We start from the raw sequence: 26886 nt of genomic DNA on the forward strand, positions 1-26886 counted from the left end.
ATTTGCACTAAAGTAACTACTAAAGGCAAATTGTCTTAAGATGAAAGAAGAAAGCAAGAAAATAATCATTATTCCTGATGATTACTGAAAATAGTTCTGTTCTTTGGGAGGCTATTAAAAATGATCAGCTGATGATGTCGAATACGATAGAATCGCCACTTCTTCAGGAGGTCAAGACATTTGTATTCCAGCACCTACTAGAGTTATCACATAGTAGGATTATCAAATATTCATTAAATGAAATGTTATGAATAAAATGTCTCACACAATCAAAAAGCACTGGCTTTAGGCTTAAATAGAGCTGAATTGCAATCTGCTCTATCTAATGCATTCCTCAGGGAACATAACTTCCTCCATTTCTCCAACTGTAGAGAGGGCATAATAAGAGCTCTTTCTTCAAAAGGTGCTGCTGTGAGCACTACTGAGACAAACTAAAATAGGAATTATACATAATAAGTGCTCCAGAGTTTAGGAAAGGAATTTACCATCTACTTTTTATTGAATTTATTGCACGGCCTTTGATCATTTACTGCCTTGGGTAGGTAGGGTATGTCAGGGTACCTCGCCCTCTGTACAACGTGTACTTCATTTTAATGCTTATGAAATATAATCCCGAGGAAACATTTTTGCATTTTCATGAGATGACTTCCTTGTCAGTGTTAAACACTTGTCAGCTCTAGTTTTGAAAAATACCAAGAAAAGAAACTTTGGAGACGAAAAGGCACAAATCGTATTTCTGATCTTTCTTCATAGTTTATAAACTTTAAAGTAGACCTCCAACTCTCCTTTTCCCCCGTTAATTATTATGCTATCCTATCTTAGAAGGACAAAATCAAAACTACCCATTTCAAAATCAGACTTTTTTTTTTTTAATAAAAAAGAAAGCTTAAAAGGCAAAGAAAAGTTTAAAAGAAGTTTCTTCTGAGGGAGGAACTTTAAGTCCCTCGAGGTCATACTGGCCAGAACCCTTAAGATGTAGAGATATAAGGTTAGCAAACAACATTAATTAAAACCCAGACCTTTCGTGCATGATTCCAGCCGTCCAGTTGGGCATGCAAAGTCAGGTTTGCAGAGGAGTTTGCAGCTTTAAATTCAATGGCACCTGTTTGGAGGGTGGCGCCAGGACTTCTCCGTCACACTGGGAGGAAGGTGGGGTGGGGGAATACTGGGGAAGGAGACCGCTGGAAAGAAAGCTTTCCCCGGGGACATTGGTGGGTGCAAAGGCCGCCTCCCTTCCCCTCACTCTGCCACATGCTCTGTGCAAAATATGTTTAATGTTCATAAAACATCCTCTCACCAGCATGTTTTTACATTTTCGCGAGATAACTTTCACGGCGTTGCTAAATAATGGTTCCAGTTTTAAAAAATACAAAGAAAAGACTTTGGGGGTGAAAAAAAAAGGCACCAAATGAATTCCTGATCCTTCTTCTTAGTTGTAAAACATTAAGATAAACCTCCAAGTCTTCTTTCCCGCGTTAATTATTATGCTTACCCTTAGAGGCTCTTTAGTGCCACATAACAGGCACTCACTCCGCCTTCAGGCTAGCTGTGCTTGTGGACCTGAAAATTGACTTTTCCAAAATGCCCGACGGTTCGGGTCTTTTCTGAAGCGGCCTTAGCTCTCCGACCGTCCAGAGCCCGCGGCCCCATCGCGCGGAACCCATGTCCCCGAGGCGCTCAGTCCCGGGCGCAGGAAAGAGGCCCCTAACCTGGGTCAGAGCCTCTGGGTTCCAAGTCGCGAGATCCGAACCCTGCGCTCCCAAGGCCGCATCCCACATTCCCTGTCAGGAAAGGCAACTTCCACATCAAATTTTCCAACTGGAAAACCAGCGTTTTCGGAGCCAACAGCAACAACGTCCGCATGCGTCGTCCCCTTCCTGCTGTCCCCACCTACGCGGGGGGCGCGCTGGACGTTATTTGGAGAGCAACCGTTGCCTCCCTCGGCCCTGGGGTTCGCGGCTCTCAGATGGCGCGCAGGGCTGGCCAAGTTTGACTTCCCACTTTTCTCTGCTCTCGGCGACACTCACCTGTACGAAGTCATCCTGAATCCCGCCGCCTCGGAAGGACAGAAGCGAGTTGGGCAACCCCTCGCCGACTGCCCCGCCCTGGCAAATTATCTGGGAGCAGGGCAGGTGAAGGAAGGTGCGACAGGTCCCCGAATCTCACGTCACCGCCAACCCCCGCCTAGCTCCTGGGTGAGCCCAGCTCGGCGCAGGACTTCCAACCCAAGTACTGTTTGGGAACGAGCGAACCTCGCGGCGAACAGATCCTCGAATGGCCCTCGCCCCGCAGAGCGGGAGAAGGTAGGTGACAGCAATGACCACTGGCCTCTGCTCATGATACTAGATACGAGCAGACTCTAAACGCTTTGTTTACGTTATGACTTTTATTCGTTACAACAGCCATACGAGGTGAGTAGTTATTAGCCCTACTTTTAGAACGGGGAGACTAAGGCAAAGTGGGGTGATCGGCTAGCAAGTGGAGGAAATGAGAGTCCAACCACGTCTGGAGGAGTCGGAAGCCCGAGCGTTTTCCGCCCCTCGGACGTGGAGTCCCCCGGCCGGCCAGGCTCCCCCATGTCAGTGGTCCGAGGAGGACCGCGTGGTTTCAGCGGTTTATCCAAACCTCCAAATGGCGACGGACAGGGGAAGGCTGCACGGAGCGCGGCCGCGTGCCGGCTCTCGGACCAGGGCGTGCAGCTGCGCTCGCGCTGCCCTTCTCCCTCCCGGGTCATCCTCCCCCAGCTGCGGGAACCGGCTTCGCAGCGCGTTCGAACCCGCGCCACGCGCCGCCGGAGGGCTGCAGTGAGGCTCGCGCTCCGCCCTGGAGACCTCCCAGCCTCTACCTAGGACCTCTTCTTCTAAGGGGAAAATCGGACTTCTCGCTTCACCCTAAAGATCAACAAAATCCCTGCGCCCACCTCTAGTGTCCCTACCCCCATGGCCCCTCCCTTGCCTTTTAACCAGCCTCACGGCCTCGCCCGTCCTTCACACTTGGGTTCGCCAAGTTCAGCCTTTGCGCCGCCTCCGCCCTCCACCACTTATTCCACTGAAATTTTCTGGCAAAAAGACGCCCGGAGGGAAGCTAAGTGAGTCGAATCCCTCTAACAGACCTGCGCAGCCACTTAATGCTTTTGTACCCGGAAGAGTCAGGTGAACTTCTACTGAAACTAGCATTAGCAGGACCATTTTCATAAGCCAGGAGCAGTGCTGGGGGCTTTCCTGTGGCTCATCTCAGGGGCGATTGTATTGTATTTTCCTATGACCTAGCCTAAGTCGCAAACAACATTTTTAAAAAGTAGACAAAACAATGGCATGCAAAATGAGCAGTGTTCCTATGTGTGTACAGTATGTACTTAATAATAACCTGCTGTGTCCCAAAAACGATTTAAGAAAGAGATACATAAAATACAAGGTCATGTAAATAAAAGAGAAAAATGAATCGAACCAAGTAAGTCTGCAGAGAGTAGAAATCAATGCCAGAGGAATCTACAACCTTGGGGTAGGTGAGTCTCAAATGCAGCTCCCAGCCTCTTGGCAGCCAGCAGAAAGCAAACCCTGCCGGAGGGTAGCTCTGAAGTAGCAATTGCTGATAACTGTTTTCTAGAAACAGCTCTGAGAGGGATGTTATGCTTTCCTGGTCAGCAAAGCATTGTACTTATTGTGTCCATATAGTAAATATATCGTTGCTTACAAAGGGTTTTCACAGATATAACGACCCAGCTTATGAGAGATTGCATGAATTGTTCCAATTTTTGTAGCCAGCAGAGCTACAACTTGCACCCAGGAGTTGTGCTCTTAAGGCCGGTCAGTGCTGGTTCCACTGTACACTCCCCTGCCTCGCCAGCTCTATCAAAATGGGAAAACTCTTCCTGTGACTTTGAAGTGGGGATAGGGTTAATTCAACCGTAACTTGCCTCACGGAAGTGTTGTGACCAGTGATTTCAGTTCAGAGATGAATTCTTTGTGATTTCTAGCGTCTCTGCCAGCTGGAGGGTGACTGTCAGGAAGGGAAAGTTAGCTAAGTGAGGAAGTGCTTGCTTTTATCCAGTTCGATTAACTAGGAGCTCGAACACCAGTTCCTTATAGCAAACCATGCTATAGTTCCTGGGCCTCAAGATCCAGAGACAAGCAGGTTGTTTGCTGCTGCCCTGAGAGACAGAGAAGAAATGGCCCCTCGAAGACTACCTGGAGCCCTAAGGGTGGCCGGGCCTGTGCACTTCACAATCCAAGTGCTATCTAGGGTCAGCCAGAGGTAACCTCTCCTAGTGGGAGACCAAAAGCTTTTTCACTGTAGCAAGTTTCTATTTTACCACAGTAATAAAACCTCCACTTCTCTCTGCCTGCAGACTCATTTCTGGCTTACTTTAACAAATTGGCTAGTTCTTATGTAACTTGAATTTCCTCTACACTTAATCATTTAGGCTGCTCCCAGCTGGCACTGGTGTCACTGAACCAAAGGCCAAATTTTTTTATCTTTGACAATCGGGCTCTAGGTGACTTGTCCCTTGTGGAAGAAGCTTCAAGTGACCCATATGAACTCAGCTGCATATCCTGTGCCATATCTGAGTCTTCTGAAAGCTGATGGATGGTCTTAGAGACTGGTTAAGCCAGCTTTGCATCACAATCTAATGAAAACGGCGCACTTGGCCAAGAGGAAGGGCACTCAGGAGAGAAATAATTCAATTTATTTCTAATATCCTAGTAAAGTGCCTGATAGCGACTTCTGGCTCCAAAGAAATGCAGCCATGTCCTATTCATTTTTCTACCCCTAGAGCTGTGCACAGAAATGCTCAGAGCAGGCATAATCATTGACTAAGAGAATGATTGTCTTTAGTGGTGAGATTGTATTCTTACCCACATAGTCACTAGCCTTTCCTCCTCCCCAAATCTAGTCCTTGCTGAGGTTCAATCAATGTATGTTGAAAGAAACAAGAAGATTGGGGTTCAACAGTTCAGAGGACCGAAGTAGGAACAAAATCCCTGGAACTGGTTTGCAAACTGACGCTGTAACTGGAGGGCAAAAAAAAGACTGAGGAAAGAGGCAGATTGGTAGATGACAGTTTTAATAAACAAGGAAACTTCCATGTGAGGCTTGTCTTGGGTATTTGCAAGATGAGTAGATCTTTTTATCCATCCACCAGAATCTTAAAGTTTGTATAGAGGCTTTAACTGGGATCTGTCGCTTATACTGTCCAGATTGTCTCCATAGCACATTACTCTCTAAAGGCTGCAACTTTGGAACAGCTCCCACTGTGGGAATGGTGTAGTAGAAGATACTTTCCAAAGACAGAGCAGGAATAAGGAGCCCGGGTTCAGCTCGAGGGTCAACCAGCAGTCAGATCATCTTGACTACCTCTTTCAACACCTGGCTTCCCATAAATTTATGGAAAAAGGAAGTGTTGTCATTTGCTCAAGAATAAGAATTACACTATGGGTGTGTGAGGTTAGGCTCGAGGGGAAGGTCCTAAGCAGATATTGTTCCAGGATCTCAGTGATCCGTGAAGATCGTTCAAGTTCACATGCTATTCTCTCTCCTGGAAGACTCTTCCATACTCTCATGTTTCTTTTGTCTGGCTTTTATTTCCAATCTCAGGTTAGATATCATTTTTTTCAAAGAGGCCTTTTTCAGAACAGGGCAAGTTCCTCTTTCGGTGTCCCAGAACCTTCTAGTCACAGTCTTGATTGGAGTTTGTAATTGTATATTAATGTGTGTGTGTGTGCGCGTGCGCACACGCGTGTATGTGTGTGTTTGCTGCCTATTTCCCTTGTTCCCTGAAAAGCAGTGCCACTTCTGTTTGCTTTCACTGTACCCCTAGCCTAGGGGCTGGCTCATAGTTAATATCTGCTAGAGAAAGGAATGAATGAATTTTATTATTATATCATTTGATGCTCAGAACAATCTTGATCCTTCAGTGTTGCATTTGTCTCATTTTCACATGAAGAAAGTGAAACTCAGAGACCTGTGAGAGGACACAGAGAGATTGGAGCCAGGTCTGCTGGATCTAAAAGCCCTGCAGTTTCCATCTACCAGGTGCACAGTGTTTTGTGTGGGTGTAGGGAGGGTCCAGGTTGGTGAGTGTGAGAGAGAAGCAGAAGAAACAGAAAGAAAGTCAGGGCGTACCAGGGCCAAGTCTGGAACAATGAAGCAAGGACAGGAGTCAAGGGTGCTGCCCTGCTGGCTTCAGCCTGACCCTGGCAGTCAAGAAGTGTGTCATTGGTGTGAACAAAAGCAAAAGGAGCACAGACTTGAAAGCCTGCAGATTTCTACTCAGTTGCCTTCTGAATAGTCTGGATGCCTTCAAGAGGCAGTAGAATACACAGGTTAAAAGATGAACTCCAGAGCCTGGCTCTGTTCCTGCCCCCTACCTGCTGTGTTGACCATGGGCAAGTTATTCAACATCTATCTCTGTACCGCAGTATCCTCAGTCGTAAAAATGTAGATAATAACAGCACCTACCTCATGAGGTTGTTTTAAGAGTTAAGTGAGTTAATACATGTAAAGGTGTACCCAAGTCCTTCAAACACAAAGTATTACTAGGAAATCATACTTCCATAGTAAGCGTTAGCAATTATTATTTGAAGGGTAGCTTTCGTACATTGAAAAGTGTTTGTGATTACTAGGGTTTAAGTTAATATTAAGTTCAATGAGTCACGAGTATAAACTCTATATTTAATAAACACACTTATTACTTGTGGTGGAAGAAATTATTGGTTCCAATACTTCACTTTCCTGTAATAGGATTATGCATCACTCTTCTGCCATGGCCTCGGGATGGGCCATGCCCTACACCCTCAGGCTTAGCCATAACATTTACTTTAGCCAAACGGATGTTAGCAGAGGCTAAATATGTTTATCTGGGTTGGCTTTTTCTCCTGAGTTCCAGTGATCTGTCGTTAGAAGAACGTGCCCCTTCAGCCTTGGCTCCAGAAGAAAACCCAGGAAGCAGATGAAAACCAAACCCATGGCCTAGAGCCAAGCCCAGCTAACTAGCAGTCTATAGCAGAGTCACCCAGCTGAGCCCAGCTTAGATCTGCTGAACCCCATAGTTTATCTTTGGACTCGAGAGCTTGAGGATAAATGTTTCTTGCAAGCATCGTTGTGGCAAAAATAGACTAAGATATATTTTATCAATAATAAAACCAGTAAGCTTTAATCCTAAATTCCAAAGGAAACATAGATTAATATTTAAACTTTCTTAAACAATCACAAGCCTCCGTCAATATCAACTTCACAGGTGAAAACATATGGCTTACTCAAAAGGGTTTAATTAAAGGAAGTTCAAATAAGGGACTATTTGCAGAGATGTGGATTCGATTAAGGAAACCAACATTGGATGGTGAAGCTCTTGGCAGCTGTTCCCACCTTTAGGGTGAAGGGCAAGGGGTGGGAAAAGGAACATTTGAATCCAGCAAGAGCTGTGGCCCTAGGTAGAGGAACCACAGCCCCCGCCAAGCCAAGGGAGGAAGCTGGGAGAAGAAATACTCTGTTCTCTTGCTTCCTCTAATCTCTTGCTAGTTTCTCTCATTGACTAAACCCAACTGGAAACAGGAGGACAAGGAAGCATGAATCATACAGGCTGCAGATGTCTCCCTGGAGCGTGGGACAAGGCAGAGAAATGTGGAGGATAGTCTGGAGGAACAGTATAACCAGCACAGTCTCATTCACAAGTGGACCAGTCAGCATACAAAAATAGCTGTTAAGAAGCAACCCCCAAATCTAAGTGGCTTAACACAGCAAAAGTTTATTTCCCACTCATGTAAAGATCATGTGGATGTTCTTGGTTAGGTGCTTGGTGTCTCTACTTCAAAGGGTGATTCAGGGATTCAGGATCTTTCTATCTTGTAAAGACTTCACCCTCAACATGTGTGACCTCTAAGGTTACCACTCAATAAAGAGAAGCTCATGGGAAAGGCAAGCCAGATACCTAACCTCTAGAGGGGACACATAACTTCTCCTTCCTCTCACAAATTATAGCTGGTCATTGGGTCCACCTACCCATAGGGAGTCTGGGAAATGTAGTCCCAGGCTGGGTAGCTAGTTCTTGGCAACAACCCTAGCAATAAGCTACAGTAGACTTCCAGCCTTTTTGGTGGTAAGATAGCCTTCCTTTCCATAACAATATTAAGTTTCTTAAAACATTTCTAGTTGCATTCTCAATGGTAATATATTCATATTCATATTTTTTTCTTCTTTTTAAGTACTTTACTTGTCTGATTTGACCAATAAAAACTTCTCTTAGTACTTTAACCACCCAGGAAAACCTAATTAATTAAATTGATAAAATATAGTCAATCTGAAGTTCTCTTAAAACATCTCATCAGTATTTATAAACTTAACACGGTCTCATACATGGCTCTTAAAAATCACAAGTCTAGAATCAATTCCCCAGTTGCTTTCTAACATAAGAATCATTCCTGCATATGACAAAAAAAAAATACTAATACAATGGATTTCATTTATTTTATCATCTTTATATTTAACTCTGAACTCTCCAGGAGTTAAAATAAACTTTGTTACTAAGAAAACGATTTCACTGGACCCAACAATAGTAACTAAGATTGCCAATTCAGCAGGCTGAGTTGTTTTTCAGCTGGATTTTTTTTACTAGATGCAAGACTTGACTCGCCCAGATTTAAATAAATACTTGGCCAACTGGGACTTGCAAATTTGTATTCTATAATTGGAGAGTTCTTATGGACCTATTCCTTGGAGTCCTTGCTACACCATTACTTGATTCTTTCATTAATTTTTAGTATATTGAAGTCTTTGCCCTCAGCAAATTTGTGTCTAATTTCTTCACTTCTTGGATGGATTTTGCATTTCTTTCATTTTCTTAAGGAACAGTAAGTTAAAGTAGTGAGGGGGATAAGAGCATAGACTTTGGAGCCAAATTTCTGTCTACTTTGTAGCTGTGTGACCTTGGGTAAGTCCCTTAACTACTATGTGCTTCAGTAACTTCATCTGTAAACTGATGATGATAATAAGACCTAATTCACAGGCTGTTAAAAATATTAAAAGACTTAATGCAAGTAAAGCACTTGAAACAGTGCTTGGCACATGAGTAAAAACTATCTCTTATATATACTTATGTACTAACATTTTAAAAACTTTCAAGTCTATCTAATGCTATTTTATTCACTACGTCATACCCTAATGTAACTCCGTCAAAATGTCTTTACATTCTGTATTCTGTTCACATTCTTCCTCTCTTTCTAGACATAAATGTGCCTGAATGTACTTGCATCTCCTCCGAGTCTTCGTTTGGCATTGTACAATGCACAAAAGAAAAATGTGCTCCTTGAGTGAGATAAGACAAACGAAATGGCTCGAGCAGCAGAGCATAAGAGCTCAGTGGCCCTGATCTCAATAACATCATTCTAGACTTTCACACTAATTTCATTTCTAGAATAAACAAGGAATGAGGTTCTTCTCCTCAAAGACAAAGAAAGACTGAGGTGGGGAGATAGCTTATAGGATTCCCACAATGTCATTTTTTAATTTTTTTTTTTAATGCAACCATCACCAGTACAACCTTGGATCAGAATGCCAGAATCGTTTGGAATCTGTGCTGGCTGATTTTGTGTGTCTACTTGATTGGGCCATGGGATCCCCAGGTATTTGATTAAGCATCATCCTGTGTGTGTCTGTCAGGGTGTTTTTGGATGAGATTAACATTTGAATCAGTAGACTGAGAAAAGGAGATTGTCCTCCCCAATGTGGGTGGGCCTCATCCAATCTGTTGAAGATCTAAATAAAACAAAAAGGCTGAGCAAGAGAATTCTCTCTCTATCACTGACTGTCTTTGAGCTGGGCCATTGATCTTCTCCTGCTTCAGACTCAGACTTAGACTGGAACTTATACCATCTGCATTCCTGGTTCTCAGGCCTTTGGATTTGGACCGATTTATCCCATTGGTTCTCCTCGGTCTCCATCTTGCCAACTGCAGATCTTGGAACTTACTGCTTAAATTGTTTTAGCTAGGTGTTAATTGTAGCTGACAAAAATCTTAATCTTGGTATGACCCTGGAGTTTTCCCAGCTCTTCGATTCACATCTATAGGTAACACACTAGTCATGGAGTAAAAGACAAAGAGGCATTATTAAACTCCAAAGTTACCAGTGGGCTATCAGCATCAGTAGAATAGAGGTGACAGAACCCTAACCAAGGTGCAAGAGACCTGATTCTGACTGAAGCTCCAGCTGTGTCCTTCTCTGTGTGTCCTTGAGAATGTCACTTCATCTCTCTGAGTCTCGATATCTACTCTTTTCTCTTGCCCCATTCTTTCCCTATAATATGTAGAGATTCAAAGTCTCTATCTTCTCCTCCCACCAACCTCCAGGATTAGGATAAAGATAAGAAGAATAAATATTAATTTATACATTTATGGTATTTTGCAAGTGATTCAAAGATGAGAAGTGTATTTACTATACCAGAGGAAAGAAATAAGACAAACGAAACTTGGCTCTGTCTGGTAATGACTGAGCCTATTCTGATGAAATCAGCAGGGATAAATGTTGAGAGGGACACTCAGATTCAAACATTGGTGTCCCATTACAGGAAAAGGAACCCAGCATAATTGTACCAACTGTGAAAAAATGAGGGAGTTGGTGTCATTTCTAAGTTCATTATGAATCAAGAGTGGGACCTAGTGGGGTCACCCCTCCTACCTATAGAATAGGTCCCTCACCTGTTCCCTGAGTCAGTTCCTCCCTGTCCCCTCCTCAGGGCCTCATCCTGTCAATCACCTCTTTTATTTTCTATATCTTCAACTTCTCCCTCTCTATTAGACCCTTACAGGCAATCTTTAAACATGTCCAGGCCTCTCTCATTATAAAAGAATCATCTTCCCTAATTGTTCTTTTCGCTACTATTCTCCTTCCTCCCTGCACAGCCAGATTTCTCTGAAGAGTTGTCTATACTCATTGCCACTGTTCCCCCACCTGCATTAGGGACTCCATTCCGCAACATCACAGAAATTCCTTTTGCTAAAGGCCAGTGACCTTCATGATGCTAACCCTAATATATGCTTTTCAATCTTTATCTTTCTCAACTTCTCAGCAGTGTCCTCACAACCCTAAATCTGGAGAGTGAGGTTATATATACCTCCTTGTGCCCAACTGTTGATGAACACACCACATAGAGTAGATCGCTTTATTCTTCCCAATTTTTCACCCTTGCTTGCATTTGCTCCCTTTGTGATGTGACTTTGCAGTTTCTTTCATAGAGGTGGAGTATACTTCCCCACTATTCTGGTATTGGGATTGGCCATGTTACTTGCTTTTGGTGGGAGAAGAAGTGATATTGAACTAGAATGAGTTTGGGACTTCAGAGACATTGCATGTTTCTAGTCACTTTGCTGTGCTGCTGCCATTGCCATGAGGAGGTGGGAGAAAGTGCTCTGATTCCAGAAGAATGAGAGACATGTGAGCAGAGTTCCTCCAGCTGACCCATTGATCTGTCAGCTCGAGTGTGATAACTAATGCTAACAATTGTATACCACTGAATTTGGGGCTATTTGTTACACAGCAATAGTAGCCTGATATGCCATGCCTTCTCTACAAAATAGTCACAGTCTTCAAAATTAGTCTATAAATTAAAGCTGTTCATCAATGGCTGACTTAAGACTCTTCCTCCATTACTCCTCTTCCTATATTTTAGCAAGTAGAAGAATGGAAGGTTCTGGGAAGAAGACATGTCAGCTCTTGGAATTTTATGAGTCTCCCTCATTTCCACATCAGAATTTGTGATCTAGGATCTGTGGGTTTGGACCTCATGGGTTGTATATTCAAATATTATCCCAGCTTTTTGGTTCAGGAACTGCCAGCTGGAACTTAAAATAACTGAATTTTGTTTCAATTTTCTATTAATGGGTATCCATTGTTTTTTCTTGGTTGGTATTTATGATCATACATTCCCAGTGGTGTTTATGACTGTAGATATTAACACAGTTTCTTATACTTCTGAAAACAATGAAATGTTCATTATTAAATTCTGAAACCCTTTTCAACAATTTCTGTTGTTTTCTGACATGTGCCTCCCTGGCACTGGTCTCAGAGTTCTATTAGCAGCAATAGCTTTAGCCATCTTTCAGAGCTAAGTCATCTATAAAAATCTCATTTCTAAATTATTCTGCCTTTCTATTGCTAAGCTAATACAGTTTCTTAGTGAATTTTCTCTAATCTGTAATCTATTGATGAAAAAGTGTGAGGGAGAATCTGGCATTTAGGCACTTATAAGGAAGCCACTGGAGTCCCAGCCAAGCTGTCTACATAGCAGGCAGCAAGAAGGAGATATACTGAGTATCTATTAAAAATTAAGATCTTCTGCAAGAAACAGAGACTCTCAAAAGTGCGGCTTGAACAAATTAGAAGTTTTGTTTAAATCGTATAAAAAGAAATCCAGAGGAAGGTAACCTAGAATTAGGATGGCAGTTTTACAACACCAGGGACCCAGGTTCCTCCAGCTCTTCACTCTGCTATTCCTAGGATGAGGCTTTATCCTCATTCTCACATAATGGCTGCCAAGATTGGAGCTAAAAACTCCACATTCCTGGGAGGCAGGGTGAGGGAGGACCAAGTACAAAGAGCTGAGACTGCCTGCCTGTTGAGTCTCCCCTCCTAATAAGCCAGCGACTTCCACTGACATCTCATTGGCCAGAAATGTGTCCCATGACCATCTCCAACTTTAAGATAAGCTGGGAAATGTGTTTTGTGGGGCTTTTTTTTAGCTGAACTTATTGACACCCTGAATAAAATTGAGGTTCTGCCATGAAAAAGAGAGAATGGTTATTGGAAGGCACCTCACAGTCCCCAACACACCCAAAAAAGACTTTGCCATTTGGACTTGGGGACACATATAATATCCCAGGGAAGGAGCTGGCACTAACTCCCCTACTGGGTAATGTTTACTTTAAACCCAAGACAGGGCTTGAATTTGAGCCCTTTGTTGAGCCTTACTATTTTTCTATAAGGCCAACTATGTAAATTTTCCTGATTAATAGCTGTCACTGAGTATGCACTGCTTGCATGTGGAAATTCCCAGCTGACAAACTAATGTAAAAACTGGTTCAAGACAAGTGAATCTTGTAAGACTCCAAAAAAGGCAACTATAAAAAGTTACCATAATAGGACATATTCCAGGATAATAATGAGGCTTCCACAAGAAGAAACACCCAGAGAGAAAGACTCTCCCAAAGATAAACTTGTCAATAAAAATTATAAAGTATGTAAGGAAATCCAACATATGAGAAATAGTTAGCAACAAATTGTGAACTAGAAATAATAAGACAATTTGGAATAGACTTTAAAGTGAGCATGCGTTTGCATTTTTCAAAGGGAATAAAGAAGGCATTGAATCCTTAAAACAATGCCAGAACATTATAGGAAAAAACAATGGGCAGATTCGAAAAAGATTCAAATAGAACGTCTAAAAATGGGGAAAAGCATTAAAATGAAAATCAGTGGACAGATAAAAACAGTTTGGACTTAGCCGAAAAGAGATTCCCTGAACTGGAAAATGGATCTAAAGAAATTCTCCAGAGTGCCTCAGAGACAGTTAAAGAACTTGAAAAAAATGAGGGGAAAAAAATGGTTAAGAGACATGAAGGTTAAGTGAGAAGGTCCAGAAGACATCTAATGAGGGTTCTATCAGAAAAGAAGAGCAAAAATAGAGTCATAATATTCAAAGTCAATGGCTAACTCTTTGAAATTTGAAAAGGACACAAAAGTTCTAAGCAAGATATATAAAAACGAATCAACATATTATAGTGAAACTGCAGAAGATCAAGGATTAAAATAGAACACTTAAAACTAAAAAGAGAAAAAGAGACAAATATTAATAGGTTACTAACAAGGAAATGATATTCAGACTGGCAGCACCCCGTCTCTCAACAACAACACATGTCAGAAGATATTGCAATTTCATCTTAGAGGCCCATGGCGACCCAGGTAGAGCCGAGGAAAAATATCTGTCAATTTATAATCTTTCATCCAACTTAAAGAATCAGGTGAAATAGGTATTTTCAGACTTACAAAAAGTAAAAGGGGGTTTTCAACCCCCAGATCCCCTCTAAAATCCCTACTAAAGGATGTAACCGAGTGAAGGAAAATATTCTCAGGGGGAAGCTAGTGGAATACAATGAGAAATAGTAAGATTATAAATCAATGAAACAAACTGGTGTGTCTAAATGATTATTGATTATAAATAATGACTAAAATATGTAAATATTTATAAATCGAAGTATTAGAAAACAAGAACACAATAGCATGGAAAGGGAAAGTTTGGAATACAGTAAAAAATAAAAATATATATATATATATATACATATATACAAACATTCTTGTCTTGCTCAGAAGGAGGAGAAAGATAAATCAACATTAGATTTTGAAGGAAAAAATATAAGGATAAGGGTAGCTGTTGGCTCCTGCCCTCTAGTATTTCTGTGCTCACGATTTGTTTCTTACTTGAGTTTTGCCTCATTGCTTTTTAAACATGTTAAGAATGTGAGTTATTTTAAGAATTCAAGAATAATAATTGAAAATATAGACATAAATAAATGAACAAAGGAGGTGGGAGAAATGAAAAAGAAAAAATTTCTTAATCCAATAAAAGTATAAAAGCAGTAGGGAATGGGGTAGGTAAAAAGCACGGTTATCAGAAAACTCCAAAAGATGTTAGAAATATGTCCAACTATGTTAAAAATCATGATAAATATAAGTGGACTAAACTCATGTATAAAAGACAGACTTTCAATCTGAATTTTTAAAATGAGCTATGTGACCTTTTTAAAACATATCTAATAATAAGACAAAATGAAAAGGACACAATCAGGTTAAACATGAAAAGATAAAAAAATATTTACTAACAAATAGCAAACTAAAAGAACAATACTGGCAGAACAATACTAAAATCAGACGATAAAATTTTAGACAATGAATTCTGACAGGGATAACAATAATATTCTGTAATGATAAAAGGAACACTCCCACGAGAATAGGTAGCAATCGAGAAATCATCTGTCCGCCTGTAACAGAACCTCAAAAAAATGGAAAGAATTATAAGAAGAAATTGACAAGTGTTCAGTCATACTTGGAGATTTTAACATAAACAGTTCAGGTAGACAAAATTCAAGTGAGGATTTAATAGAATTGAACAACCCAGTTAACAACCTTGATCAAATTTATGTGTTTGTATATAGACACAGACATATAAAAGCATACCCTAAGATAGAGAATGTGTATTCTTTTTAAGCTCACACATAAATATTTACAAAATGGACTATTTACTGTGCCCAAAAGAAATCTCAAAAAAAAAAAAAAAATGGTGATTTACAGAACACATTTTCTAACCACAGTGCAGTGTAGTTAGAATTACACACACACACAACACACACACACAGAGGCCAGAAACCCTTCTCAATTTGGAAATTGAGACATACTTCTAAACAAGGCATGACTTAAAGAAGAAATCTCAATGGAAATTGCTAAATATTTAGAAGTAAACCATGGTGCAGTTCTGGTTTTCACGCTGAACTACAGAAGGAAAATACCATGAAGTAGGAAAATTGTGGAAAATCCCCAGGGGTTGAGGGGTTGGTACAAGTTATAGGACAGTAGTTCTGGCTTGAGGCCAGAGGACTGAGGTTGTATAAACTCGGAGAGAGGAGCTATTGGTGTTATACCATTGCCTTGGGACAAACAGTACCTGCTCTACCCGGATGGTGAATCGTAGCTGGTCCAGGTGTTCTCAGGAGTCAAAATCAGAGCAGCACAGGTCCACACAAGTGAGAGGCTAAGAAAAATAAGGGGCCAACCAACTTAGATAAGCAATTCTTAGCCATCCTCTACTTCTCTCTTTTTAAACCTCCGGAAGGCAGTTTCCGTTTCCAGTTCATTGAAACCAAAACTATGCATTTTGAGGAGAACATTCCTGCTTGTGCACTAGGGCCTTCGCTTTTATAAATGCAAGATCATGAAGGAGGGGAAGTAAAAATTATTCAAGCAGTCTATTATGGAGAATAGTGAGGGCCCTAGTTTCTTCTTCACCCTGTGGTTCCCCATCCCATGCATCCAGGCTAAGGGGGGAAAACAGCATATACTGGCCACTGGTTTAAGGTACACATCCTTTAGACCTAGGCAAAAAGGGCCCCTGACTGGGGCCTTGCATTTCATAGGTCCTGCTCTGTTTCTCCTGTGGGGGCGTCCTAGTGGGATGAGGAGTCCGGGCCAAGGAGCTGTACCAACCCAGAGCCCGCACACACCCAGGCCATTCTGTCGATGCCCAGGACCCTGGAATTCCCTGCCCACTTTCAGAGTGTGCCCAGGCGTCTTGCCTAGGAGTGTGGAGTGTGCCACTACCATCGGCGCGTACACCCCAGGCTCACAGAGTGACCAAAGGGCTGACCATTTGCAAAGACGTTTATACAAATGTGTGGAAAGTCAAAGTCAGTGGTTGGAAAGGGAAGAAGCTAGGACATGGGCTACAGCTGGGGGCGGCTTGCCATGCACTACAGAGATCCAAACACTTTAAATTTGGGTTTGAGTTTCTAATTTGTTATGAAAGTGTATTTGTCAAGGTAGGAAGGCAGAACATATTGTATTTGACCATTAGCCTGATTTTTAACTTTAAAATGTTTAGACCCATGGTATGTCTGTCTCTACTTGTATTCTTGCCTTAGCCTCACAAACGTCAGGTGTGGGGCCGTGTACTGTATGAACCCTGAAGACACAGGTGTTTTCTCCCAGTTAGCATGTAACTGAGTCTTAAGCAGACCCACTGCTGTTCTGTCAAGCCACTTCTTCTGTGATGGGGACACTTGTTAATACCAAGAATTCTGGGAGCATGAGCCTATTGTCATGATTGCTTCATCATAAATGTGTGCTCTGGTTAGCATTCCACATTTTATGGGGGACACAATGGTGACGGATGAAGCATTCTATTGAGAGTGGGTGCTGACAGAACCACTGAGGTTAGGGCAGGCAAATTCGTACCCAGAAGATGTGTCTTATCCCCATGTGGACAAAGCACTGCCCTTCCATGATGGTAAAGGGTTCAACGAAGTTCATTGCCTCCAGGTTGTCAGCTGATTCCCAGGGAATTTCAGGAGCTTGATATTAGTCTCTGCTGTTGGCAGATTGGGCACTCAGCAGCGGCAGTTGCCAAACCAACCTTGAGAAGGGAAGATGTGTCTCCACTATAGTCACTTTGTACTCAGGTTCATTGAACAAGCAGTAGGGTAGCTGGGCAGGGAAAGCAGACTCATGCCTGGAATATGTATCGATCCCAGTTAAAAAAAATTGCCCCCTAGTGAAAAGGATCTGATATATCAACCTGCCTCTGAGTGGCAGATTGATCTCCTGGAGAGATGGTACCATATTGAGGGCTTAGCCATAGTTTCTGTTGCTGACAGGTCAGACATCTGAAGGTGGCAGCAGAAGCTAGATCAGCCTTGGTGATGGAAGTGCACACAGACTCATGCATAGCTGCATCTCAACCACCACAGCTATTCTGCTCATGGGCCCTTGGGCAAGCACCGGGAGGGTGGGAGGAGGACAGGGGCTAACTGACATCCATGAGGGAGTTAGTGTACCCATCTGGTTGTTGAGTGACTCTGAAATAAATGCCCTCTGATGGTTATTAATAGAAAATATGTGCACAGTAATGCTCATTCCCATATGTCCATCTAATGTAGGGAGGAGGCAATAGAATTAAAAATGTTAATCAAGCCATATTCAGAGACTGCAATGTGTTGATCAACCCGCAGCCAGCAGGACACCTTCAGAATGAAAGTGTTACTAACAACACATTCTCCACACCTGTGAAGGGGAACTTATGGACTAAAGGCTGGGAACTCCCAGCAAGCCTTTCACTCTACATATTCTTACCTTTTCACCCTACATACCCTATATACCTTCCCCTTCCTTACTGTATGTCCATTCAAAGGAAATGGGTTATCAAAGTCTTTTAAACAATAACTTACAGGAACTAAAGAATGATATACAAACCGCATTCCCTAACACGGTCCCCTACTCATTGTCTTTCCAAGTTTCTCTTGGTCGCTCTCACTCTCTGCCTCTGAGAGGAGACCACACTCTGTCTGTGGAGTGTGATCCCTTTTCTAATCAACTTTCCTTTTGACTCTAACTTTGACATGTGTGTTGAATTCTCTCTACACTCTCCGCCAAAGGGCCCTCTTCTTCTCTCAGTGCAGGGCTTGATCTCCCCCGACGAACTCGAGGAAATTTACCTTGTCCTATATCACATCCACACACTTCTCCAGATCTCCTTCCTCCGGTCTTGCAATCATGCTCCTTCTAGGTCCCAGACCATCTGGCCAAGCTATCTTTTATCCAAAAGTTTATGTATATCTTAACTTCTGACCACTTTTCTGTCCATACAAATTTGAAGACCATGTGAGGAATTGGGAAAAAACTGATTCTGTCATTAGAATACAGCCAGCCTGTATTAGTTAGCTTTTGCTACATAACAAACCATTCCAAAACTTCATGGCTTAAAACAACATTTTTATTTCTCATGATTCTATGGGTTGACTGTGAAGCTCTCAGCTGAACCTGGGGCTGAGTGCTCTTAGAGACCCTTGAGTGGTCTAAGAAAACCTCAGCTGGAAATGCTGATCTCTAGTCTTAGCTTCTAGTAGGCTTCTTTGCATGTGGCACAAGGGTTTCTAAGTTCAGCAAGAGAGGGTAAACCCTTTCCAAGTCTCTACTTTCATCACTTTTGCTAATATACCATTGCATAGAGCAAGCCACCTAGCTAAACTCAATATTTAAAAAGTGAAAAATAGAATCTATCTTTTTTTTTACCTGTTTTACAGCTTTATTGAAATATAATGGACAGTTGCTCACATTTACAGAGTACAATTCAATGAGCTCTTTTCCAATTACAGTTGACATACAATAATATATTAGTTTCAGTTGTATAGCATAGTGATTAGAGATCTATATAACTCACAAAGTGATCACCCTACTAAATCTAGTACCCTTTCTTCCCCTTTACTTATTATGTTATTGACATTTTCCTTATGCTATACTTCATATCTCCATGACTATTTTGTAACTATCTATTTGTCCATCTTAATCCCTTTGCCCCAAACACCCTCCCCCCTAGCAGCCGTCAAATTATTCTCTATATCTATGAGTTTGTTTCCATTTTTGTTGTGGTTGTCTTTATTTTGTTCTTTAGATTCCACATGTACATCAAATCATATGGCATTTGTCTTTATCTGACTTCATTTAGCACAATACCTTTTGAGTCCATCATGGCAGTATCTTTTTCCATCCCCTTATTTTTAGTCTGTATGTGTCTTTTAATATGAAATGAGTCTCTTACAGGCAGCATATGTAAGGGTCTTGTTTTCTAATCCATTCGGCCCCCCTATCTATTAGTTGGAGCACTTAATTCTTTTCCATTCGAGGTACTTGTTAATAAATATGTAGTTATTAACATTCTTTATTCATGTTTTTGATACATGTCTTTATTCTTCTTAAAGAAGTCCCTCCAACATGTCCTGTAATACTGGCTTGGCGGTGATGAACTCCTTTAACTTTTTCTTATCTGGGAAGCTCTTTATCTGTCCTTTGACTCTAAATGATTGCTTTTCTGGATAAAGTAATCTTGGTTATAGATCCTGAATTTTCATCACTGAAAATTTTGTGCGAAGTCCTTTTGTCCTGAAAAGTTTCTTTTGAGAAATCAGCTGCCAGTCTTGTGGGTGCTCCCTTCTAGATAAGTAACTGCTTTTCTCTTGCTGCTTTTAAGATTCTCTCTCTGTATTTAACCTTAGGCATTTTAATGATGATGTATCTTGTGGTGGCCTCTTTGGGTTCATCTTTTTGGGGACCTTTTGAGCTTCCTGGGATTGTTTGTCTATTTCCTTCACCAGGTTAGGCAAGTTTTCCATTATTATTTCTTCAAATAGGTTTTCAACTTCTTGGTCCCTCTCTTCTCCCTCAGGTACCCCTACGACGCGGACGTAGTTACATTTAACTTTGTCCCATTAACTCCTTAAATTATTTTCATATTTTTGGTTTCTTTTTTCTTGTTGCCATTCTGATTGGGTGTCCTCTGCTACCCCATCCTCTGTATCAGTGATTCGGCCCTCTACTTCGTCCACTCTGTTGATTCCATCTAATATACTCTTTATCTCAGATAATGTGTTCTTCATTTCTGACTGGTTCTCTTTTATAATTTTCATTTCCATTTTTATGTCTTTTATATCTTTGTTAGAGTTCTCGCTGAGTTCATCTACACTTCCTCTAAGTTCAATGTTTTGATCTCTGCATCTGGTAGATTGCTTAACTCTTTTTTTCCTGGATCTCTGTTCTGTTCTTTCTCATGGGACCTGCTTCTTCGTCTCCTGTTTCGGCTGCCTTTCTGTGTCTGTTTCTATGTACTAAGCAAAGTTCCTAAGTTTCCCAGTCTTATTAGTGTGGATTTGTGTAGTAGGTGACCAGTGGCACAGTCCTGAGAGGGGTCCAGCTGATAAGGGAAATGTAAAGAAATCTAAGATGGCTACCCTGTCCCTGGGAAATTTTTCCCACCTCATCTCCCTGGAAACCTACCTTTCCCGTGCATGCGAAACAAAAGGCCGCCAAGTATGCAAAAATAATCTATGTATAAATCTACCTTTCTGCCTTTGTTCAGGGCTCAGACTCTGGAGAGCGACTCCTCTGAGCCTGCCAGCGCAAATAAACCTCCTTTGATTGTTAGTTCGCTGAGTGCTGCTTGTTTCTTCCAGGTACATGGGCCAACATCCGCAACATTTTGGTTCCCTGACGGGAAACCCAACAGTGCTGGCCCTTTGAAGCCACCAGTTTGGGCACAACGCTGAGATGCTGGTCGTCCAAGGCAACTGAGGAGCTAGAAGGTACACCCCGCTCCAGGTGGGTGCTCTGGGGCCCAGCTGCGCTTGGCCAGCTGCACTCCATTGTTCCCCTGGACTCTGAGCAGCAAGAACAAGGAGATTCAGCAGATCCACATCAGACATGGTAAGGCCGGAGACCCACGGACCCAGATAGGCCCACCTTAAGGGCGGAAGGGGAGACTGGTCACCTCCCAGGGGAAAGCGCCCCTCAGACCGGGGCCACCAGGGAGGGAATGTTTTAACCTCTGAGAGCATGTGTGCGTGTGTGTGGATCTCAGAGACCAGTCTCCGAGTTTCCAGTCTGTGGCCCCACGGTGAAGGAGTACGAGGTCTGAGAGGACCCCATCCTGCAGTTCCATAGTGACGTCATAGGGCATAACTGTGATTCATCCCTCTGGGGAATGACCAGGCCTGGGGTTTATACCGTTACGCCTTAGCCAAGACCCGCTGAAAGTCTCGAGAGAGACGCAGCCAGGCGGGCATCTCAGTGGTCTCTGAAAAGGGACATCTTTGCTGTACTGACACAGTGGGAAAACATGGGGTCAGGTCAGAGGAAGGCAACGGTCCTTGAGAATATATGAAAGACTTTTAAGAAAGGTATTTGCCTCAGAGGTAGTTTATTACTGAACCAGTAAAAAGAGGCACACTGAAGGAATGAAGAAAATGTGAAAGGTTTGTGGAAGTAGTAGAAGGTCTGTGAAAGGAAATTTTGTGAGGGGAAAGTATAGGAGAAGGTTTGTGAAGAAATTCTGAGGGGGAATTTTATGCAATAAAGTGAAACAAGGATGGAAATTTAAATGCCAAGACCAAGCCGATGCAAAAAAAAAAAAAAACGAAAAACAACAAACTGTAATTGTGTTTAATGTTCTTTAGACTACTGGTCTGATGCAAATGTTTTGAAAAGGTTTTCTGGGAAGAAAACTAGGATTCTGTGTTTTTTCAAAATAATTTTAGTGTTTTGTGTTGCTTTAACTAGGTTTCTAGGACTTTAGAGAATATATTAACATTGGCCTCTGTGCCTACTTCTCAAAGGAAGCTCCCTGCAAATATGGGGGTTGGGGGAGTTCCAACTGTCTTAGACTGTATGTTGGAAAATTTTAAGGAGGGTTTCTCTGAGGAGAATAGAGTCACACTGACCTCGGAAAAACTTCGTATTCTTTGTGAGCTCGCATGGCCCACCTTAGGGGTAGGTTAGCCATCAGAAGGGACTTTAGACCTCCCCACAGTGAGAGCGGTATATTGGGTAGTAACAGGGACCCCAGGATATCTAGATCAAGTTCCATACATACACACATGGCTGCAGACCGCTACTACAGTCCTCCCTTGGGTCCGGTTCGGCACAAATAGGAAGGGAGAGAATAGGGCATTCTGTGGCCCACCTGGCTAGGCAAGAAAGGACAGGGAGGCGCCAACCAAATTAATTCACCCAGGGGCCCTAAAGAAGATTCTATCTAATGACCGCTGTACATCCCAGTAGCTATGTCAGTCCCCACGAGGCCACTTTACTATCGATTGCCGACAGGCCTCTACCATCAGTGCCTTTGCCTCCCCCTGCCACCCCAGAGCCCTGGCCGGACACCATGCCTCCCATCTTGTTCAAGTTCAACTTGATAATAGAAAAGCCTAAAGAACAGGGGTGGAGTGCCCGGAACAAAGACGACCGGGTTAGAATGATTCCTGTACCTTTTGTTAGAAAGCTCATGAGATCCCCACTACAGGGAAAATATCTTGAAAAGTCTAAATTAGAGGTAAAAACTGGGACTAGGAAGTCAACAAATGTGTCAAAAACAGCAGAGATATACCAGGAAGTAACTGACAAAAAGGAAAGCAGAAGATGTCTCTGTTAGCAGCTGCATTAGGGAACCCAGGCCTATGCAACAGACAGCTGCTCCCACACGGCAGAAAGAAACCAAAAGGAAATTATGCTGTAACCAATGTATCTTCTGTAGAGAGATCAGCCATTGAAAGAACGAGTGCCCTCATCACAGAGAAACTGTAAGTCCAAAAGGGCCAGAGAATTTAAGACGTCAACCTGAGCCAGTCATCAAAGCAGACTGGCCAAAGGACAATCAGACTAGGAACAGTCGCTATAGAAGTAGGGGGGGCCAATCAATGATTCATATAGTGGACACTCAACATCATAGCCACGGCCAAACATCAAAAAGGAGTCAGTGAGTTTCGAGGGGCAGCTGAATTCTGTCAGTTCTGAGTGCTAGGTTGAAATGTAAAGGTCCCTCACACTGTAATTACATTAATGAATAGTCAAGAACATAAACAGCTAACCAATGCCAGATTAATTTATTTTCAGGGACTGCTCTGCGAAAACCACGAGTCCGTCTCAAAACTTTAAGTACATTAAACCCTGCAGACTGCCTTGGTGCCAGAGGTCTTTATGTAGTGGCTGAAAAAATGACTCTTACTGGAAATTACTGTTTGACTATTGCTATGGGAACATAGTCCTTTGATTATAGGAACATAACATTCTAAACAAGCTTTCTGCTTCTGTAACTCCACTTACGCACCTGACCTGTGAGTTGACAGGTAGTGAATAGAAGAAAGATAGCCCTTTGTGTTCAGACAGAATGAACACAATGAGTTTTGGGCTTAAAAACCCTGTACCTCTACATTTTGGGGCTGCTTGATTTGGGGTCTGCGTACCCCTAGCAGACCCAGCTGGCTGAATAAAGAGTGTGTTTCCTATCACTCACTGAGTTCTAATGGTCCGTGTGTCTTTCAGGGGCTGGCAGCTACAACATTTAAGGTGTCCAATAACTGGAACTGGGCAGAGAAGGAAGCAAAGTACAAAAGGGGGCCAATTTTAGCTGCCATAATACAGGGACCATCTTGAGGTGACCTTAGGCAATAAAAATCTTGCAGGTCTGGAGGGCCTCGATCTTGGCTGGCCACGCATAGCATTGTCAGGACTTGTGCTGGCTGGAAAATTACTGCTTGGCTGTGACAATGGGAACATGGCTATGTCCATGGGAACATAGGCTGTCACCCATAGGAACATAACATTCTAAAATAAGCTTTCTGCTTCTGTACTCCCACTTACGCACCTGACCTGTGAGTTGACAGGTAATGAATAGAAGAATGATAGACCTTTGTGTTTAGAAAGAATGAAGAATGGGATTTGGGGCTTAAAACCCCTGTACCTCTACATTTCGGGGCTGCTTAATTTGGGGTCTGCGTACCCCTGGCAGACCCAGCTGGCTAAATAAAGAGTGTTTCCTATAACTCACTCACCGAGTTCTGGTGGTCCGTGTGTCTTTCGGGGGCTGGCGGCCACAACAGACTGAGACATAATCGTTGTGCAAACTGCAAAAGGAAGGGCACTAGAAGGGCGAGTGTTCATCCAGCCCTAGGAAGCTAGGGACATGTAAACCTCATAAGCCCTCGCCCCACATAGCAAGCCTCTTACAAGGGTTTGCTCTCTCTAACAATGGAGGCCCAAGCACTTATAAGCTCCAGTCCTAGAAAAATCCGCCAGGATCACAACAGTTAAAACTCAGGTCACCCTTGACATGGCAAAAAGGAAAAACTGAATTTTTACTAGATACTAGAGCTGTCCACTCTGCCCTGACCCTGCCCATGGGCCCCTCTCTCCAATGCTAACTGTACAGTGACAGGAATAAACAGTCAGCCTAACGTGAATTTTATTTCCCATTGAGAGACAAGGATTAGCAATGAAGTTCTCTGCCACACATCTGGACCAGGGTCCAGTGTGGAAAGTGCCTTGTCTGGGAAACTAGGACACAGCCAAAAATGGGGGGAGCCCCGTTGCCCACCACACAATGCACCTTTGTGGGGAACCTAAGTCTAAACCATTGTAGACAACCCACCTTTAGGTCAGGGTTTCCCACTAGCAGGCCAACTACCTCCCAGCAATCCGTTAAAAGTCAACCCTTGAGACAAACAGGAAGGGCCCCGCCTGAAATTCAGGAAGGATACAACTATAACACCAGCAGAAAATGTGTAACATTTATTAAGTGTGCTATCTAATGTTTTAACATCTCAGATAATATGACATTGAAGTGCAGCTCCACTACTTCTGTAAAGCATGCAAATTACTCACTAGATAGTCTCTCATTAATGGAAGAACTATTCTTATGTTAAAACCAAAACCAAGGGAAGAATTTTCTTACAGCAACAAGGTGATCAACTTCATCTTAAACTAGTCTCAGATATGAAACCCATCAAAGAGGGAGCAAATGAAATGGGACATCTCTTGCAGAGTTAATCTTTTTAGTAAATCTAGGTAAGTTTTCTTTCCCTCCTCTCTTTAGGAAAAAAGGTCCTCTCCCTCAAATCCTGATAATTGCCCAAAACTGGTGACTCAGATCCTCCAGCTATTGATAAGGGTCATCAGCCCATTGTTAAACAGAAATGGTGTTAAGCCAGGCAGGGCCCTTAAAGTCTGAGCAGGGAGGAGACTTCAGGCCAGAGATCTTTTTACTCTTTAAGAAATATATTAACCAAGCCTGTTTTCCTTTACTCGCTTAATAGTCAAATTAATAGATATACGATTTAAATAATCAGTTTGAATCTTTTTCCTTGTCTAGGGACTAAGGCTGTACTTCAGCAAGAAACCCAAGACCCCACCCTGACTGAGGCAGAAAGGGAAAGAGCTCCATGAAACCCCAGCAGGTAGGGACTATGACCCTTCTCAGCAGGAAGCAGATACAGAAGAGAGCTCCTGTCCCTCAGCATCCATACTAATAATAAGGGGGTTCATGGCTCTTAGAAAGAAGTTAGGCAGGAAAATTAGTTAAGGGTTTCTAGGTCTCCCTGCAAAGACACTGAGGTCATCCTATCTCAGAAGGGGTTCACTGTAATTCATCGTGCATCCCAAGGTCTTTAGGCAAGAAACCTTACAAAATCCTTTTCGGGAGACTCTCTCCCCCTAGTGCAAAAAGGTGGAAGGGTGTAACTGCAACCATGTGAGCAGAAATTTCGGAAAAATAGAGATTTAAGGGTATTCAGTCAGTAGAGAAAGAAATTTAGTAAGTTCTGTGTTAGGATCTGACTGGCAGAATTAACTTTTTGAAAAGGTTTGTACACAGGTATTTGTAATAATTCGGAGTCATAGTTGGAGGACTCAGATTATAATTGCTTTATTTTCCTAACTATTGTAATATAATTCTCATTTAAAACATAAATTAAACTTTAGAAAGAGCTCCCATCCTTCTAGAGAATTAGGTCTACCCCTTTTAGTCAGAAGAAATATAGGTTAAGGATTAGAAAAAGGAGGCATTCCAGCCCAACTAAACAGGCTCTCACATTATTATATTAGCAACTCTCACTGCTATTAAAGTTACAGATATTACTCCATGAATCCACCACACCTGGGTAAAGAAAGCAGCATCTCCAGAGAACCGGGAAACCTAGACTGCAGAACATCATCTTGATCAGCCACTCCGGATCACGTTCTGGAGGCAGCGGAAAATCCACCTGAGATCATCAGCCCTGTTCTGGCCACCCCCAGAAGCTGGTCAGTCTACGCACGGCGAAGCTTGAGGAATTTCATCGTGGGGCTCCTTATAATTGAACTTTAGGAAGAAAATTGGTGCAAAGAACTGTGAGCTATGTATCCATGTTACCAAAGGAGGTCAGAGAATGTCCACTACCTCCGTTTTCTATAGCTACTGTGAATGAGAGTGCTTTTCATATATATATTCCAGAGCCGCGCTGGACTTGGCAGGATTTACCACTTGATGGACACGGCAAGTGGCACCTGAACAGGGACCTGAATACGGGAAAACGTGTAAATAAAGTAAGGTGAGGAGACTCCCTTGAGAAAAGTCTACACAAAAGAGTAGGAGGGAGAAAATACAGATCACAGCCTAGTAAAATTCAAGAAAGCACGCATGTTAAATAAATTTAAGAAGCAGGCTGCCATAACCAGGAGTAAAGCATAGGACAAAAGTCAAGGGACCACAATGTTTTTGTACCGATGCTTAAAGCTACACTTAGGACGAGGGAATATAGTATGCGCACTCACC

The 26886-nt window shown here is 42.5% G+C and overlaps 1 protein-coding gene and 1 long non-coding RNA gene across 7 annotated transcripts in view; one reads left to right on the plus strand and one right to left on the minus strand.

Moving 5' to 3' along the window:
* B4GALNT2 (beta-1,4-N-acetyl-galactosaminyltransferase 2) overlaps positions 1-15854 on the minus strand; it is a 52307-nt gene extending 36453 nt beyond the window's left edge. Inside the window, exon 1 of one of the 5 annotated variants that reach the window (XM_016158495.2) lies at positions 15706-15854. Coding sequence is in view for 2 of the 5 variants with exons in the window: in XM_016158493.2 (XP_016013979.1) it covers positions 1020-1054 (35 nt within the window). In the remaining 3 variants the exon portion in view is untranslated. Of the gene's footprint in view, positions 1-1019; positions 1452-1492; positions 1606-2027; positions 2130-2955; positions 2981-15705 lie in introns of those variants that run through there. The other 4 variants (XM_016158497.2, XM_016158494.2, XM_016158496.2 and 1 more) reach the window with 4 other exon arrangements.
* On the plus strand, positions 2197-26714 carry LOC107517596. Of its 2 annotated transcripts, none has more exons than XR_001598556.2 (3): positions 2197-2303; positions 20759-21008; positions 26199-26714. It is a non-coding gene; the product is annotated as an uncharacterized LOC107517596 (long non-coding RNA). The 2 variants fall into 2 exon arrangements; XR_001598557.2 differs by lacking the exon at positions 26199-26714 and adding an exon at positions 25447-25486.
* Positions 26715-26886: the final 172 nt, after the last annotated feature.

Source organism: Rousettus aegyptiacus, unplaced genomic scaffold (genome assembly GCF_014176215.1).
Source record: "Rousettus aegyptiacus isolate mRouAeg1 unplaced genomic scaffold, mRouAeg1.p scaffold_m13_p_6, whole genome shotgun sequence".
NCBI classification, from domain to species: Eukaryota; Metazoa; Chordata; class Mammalia; order Chiroptera; family Pteropodidae; genus Rousettus; species Rousettus aegyptiacus.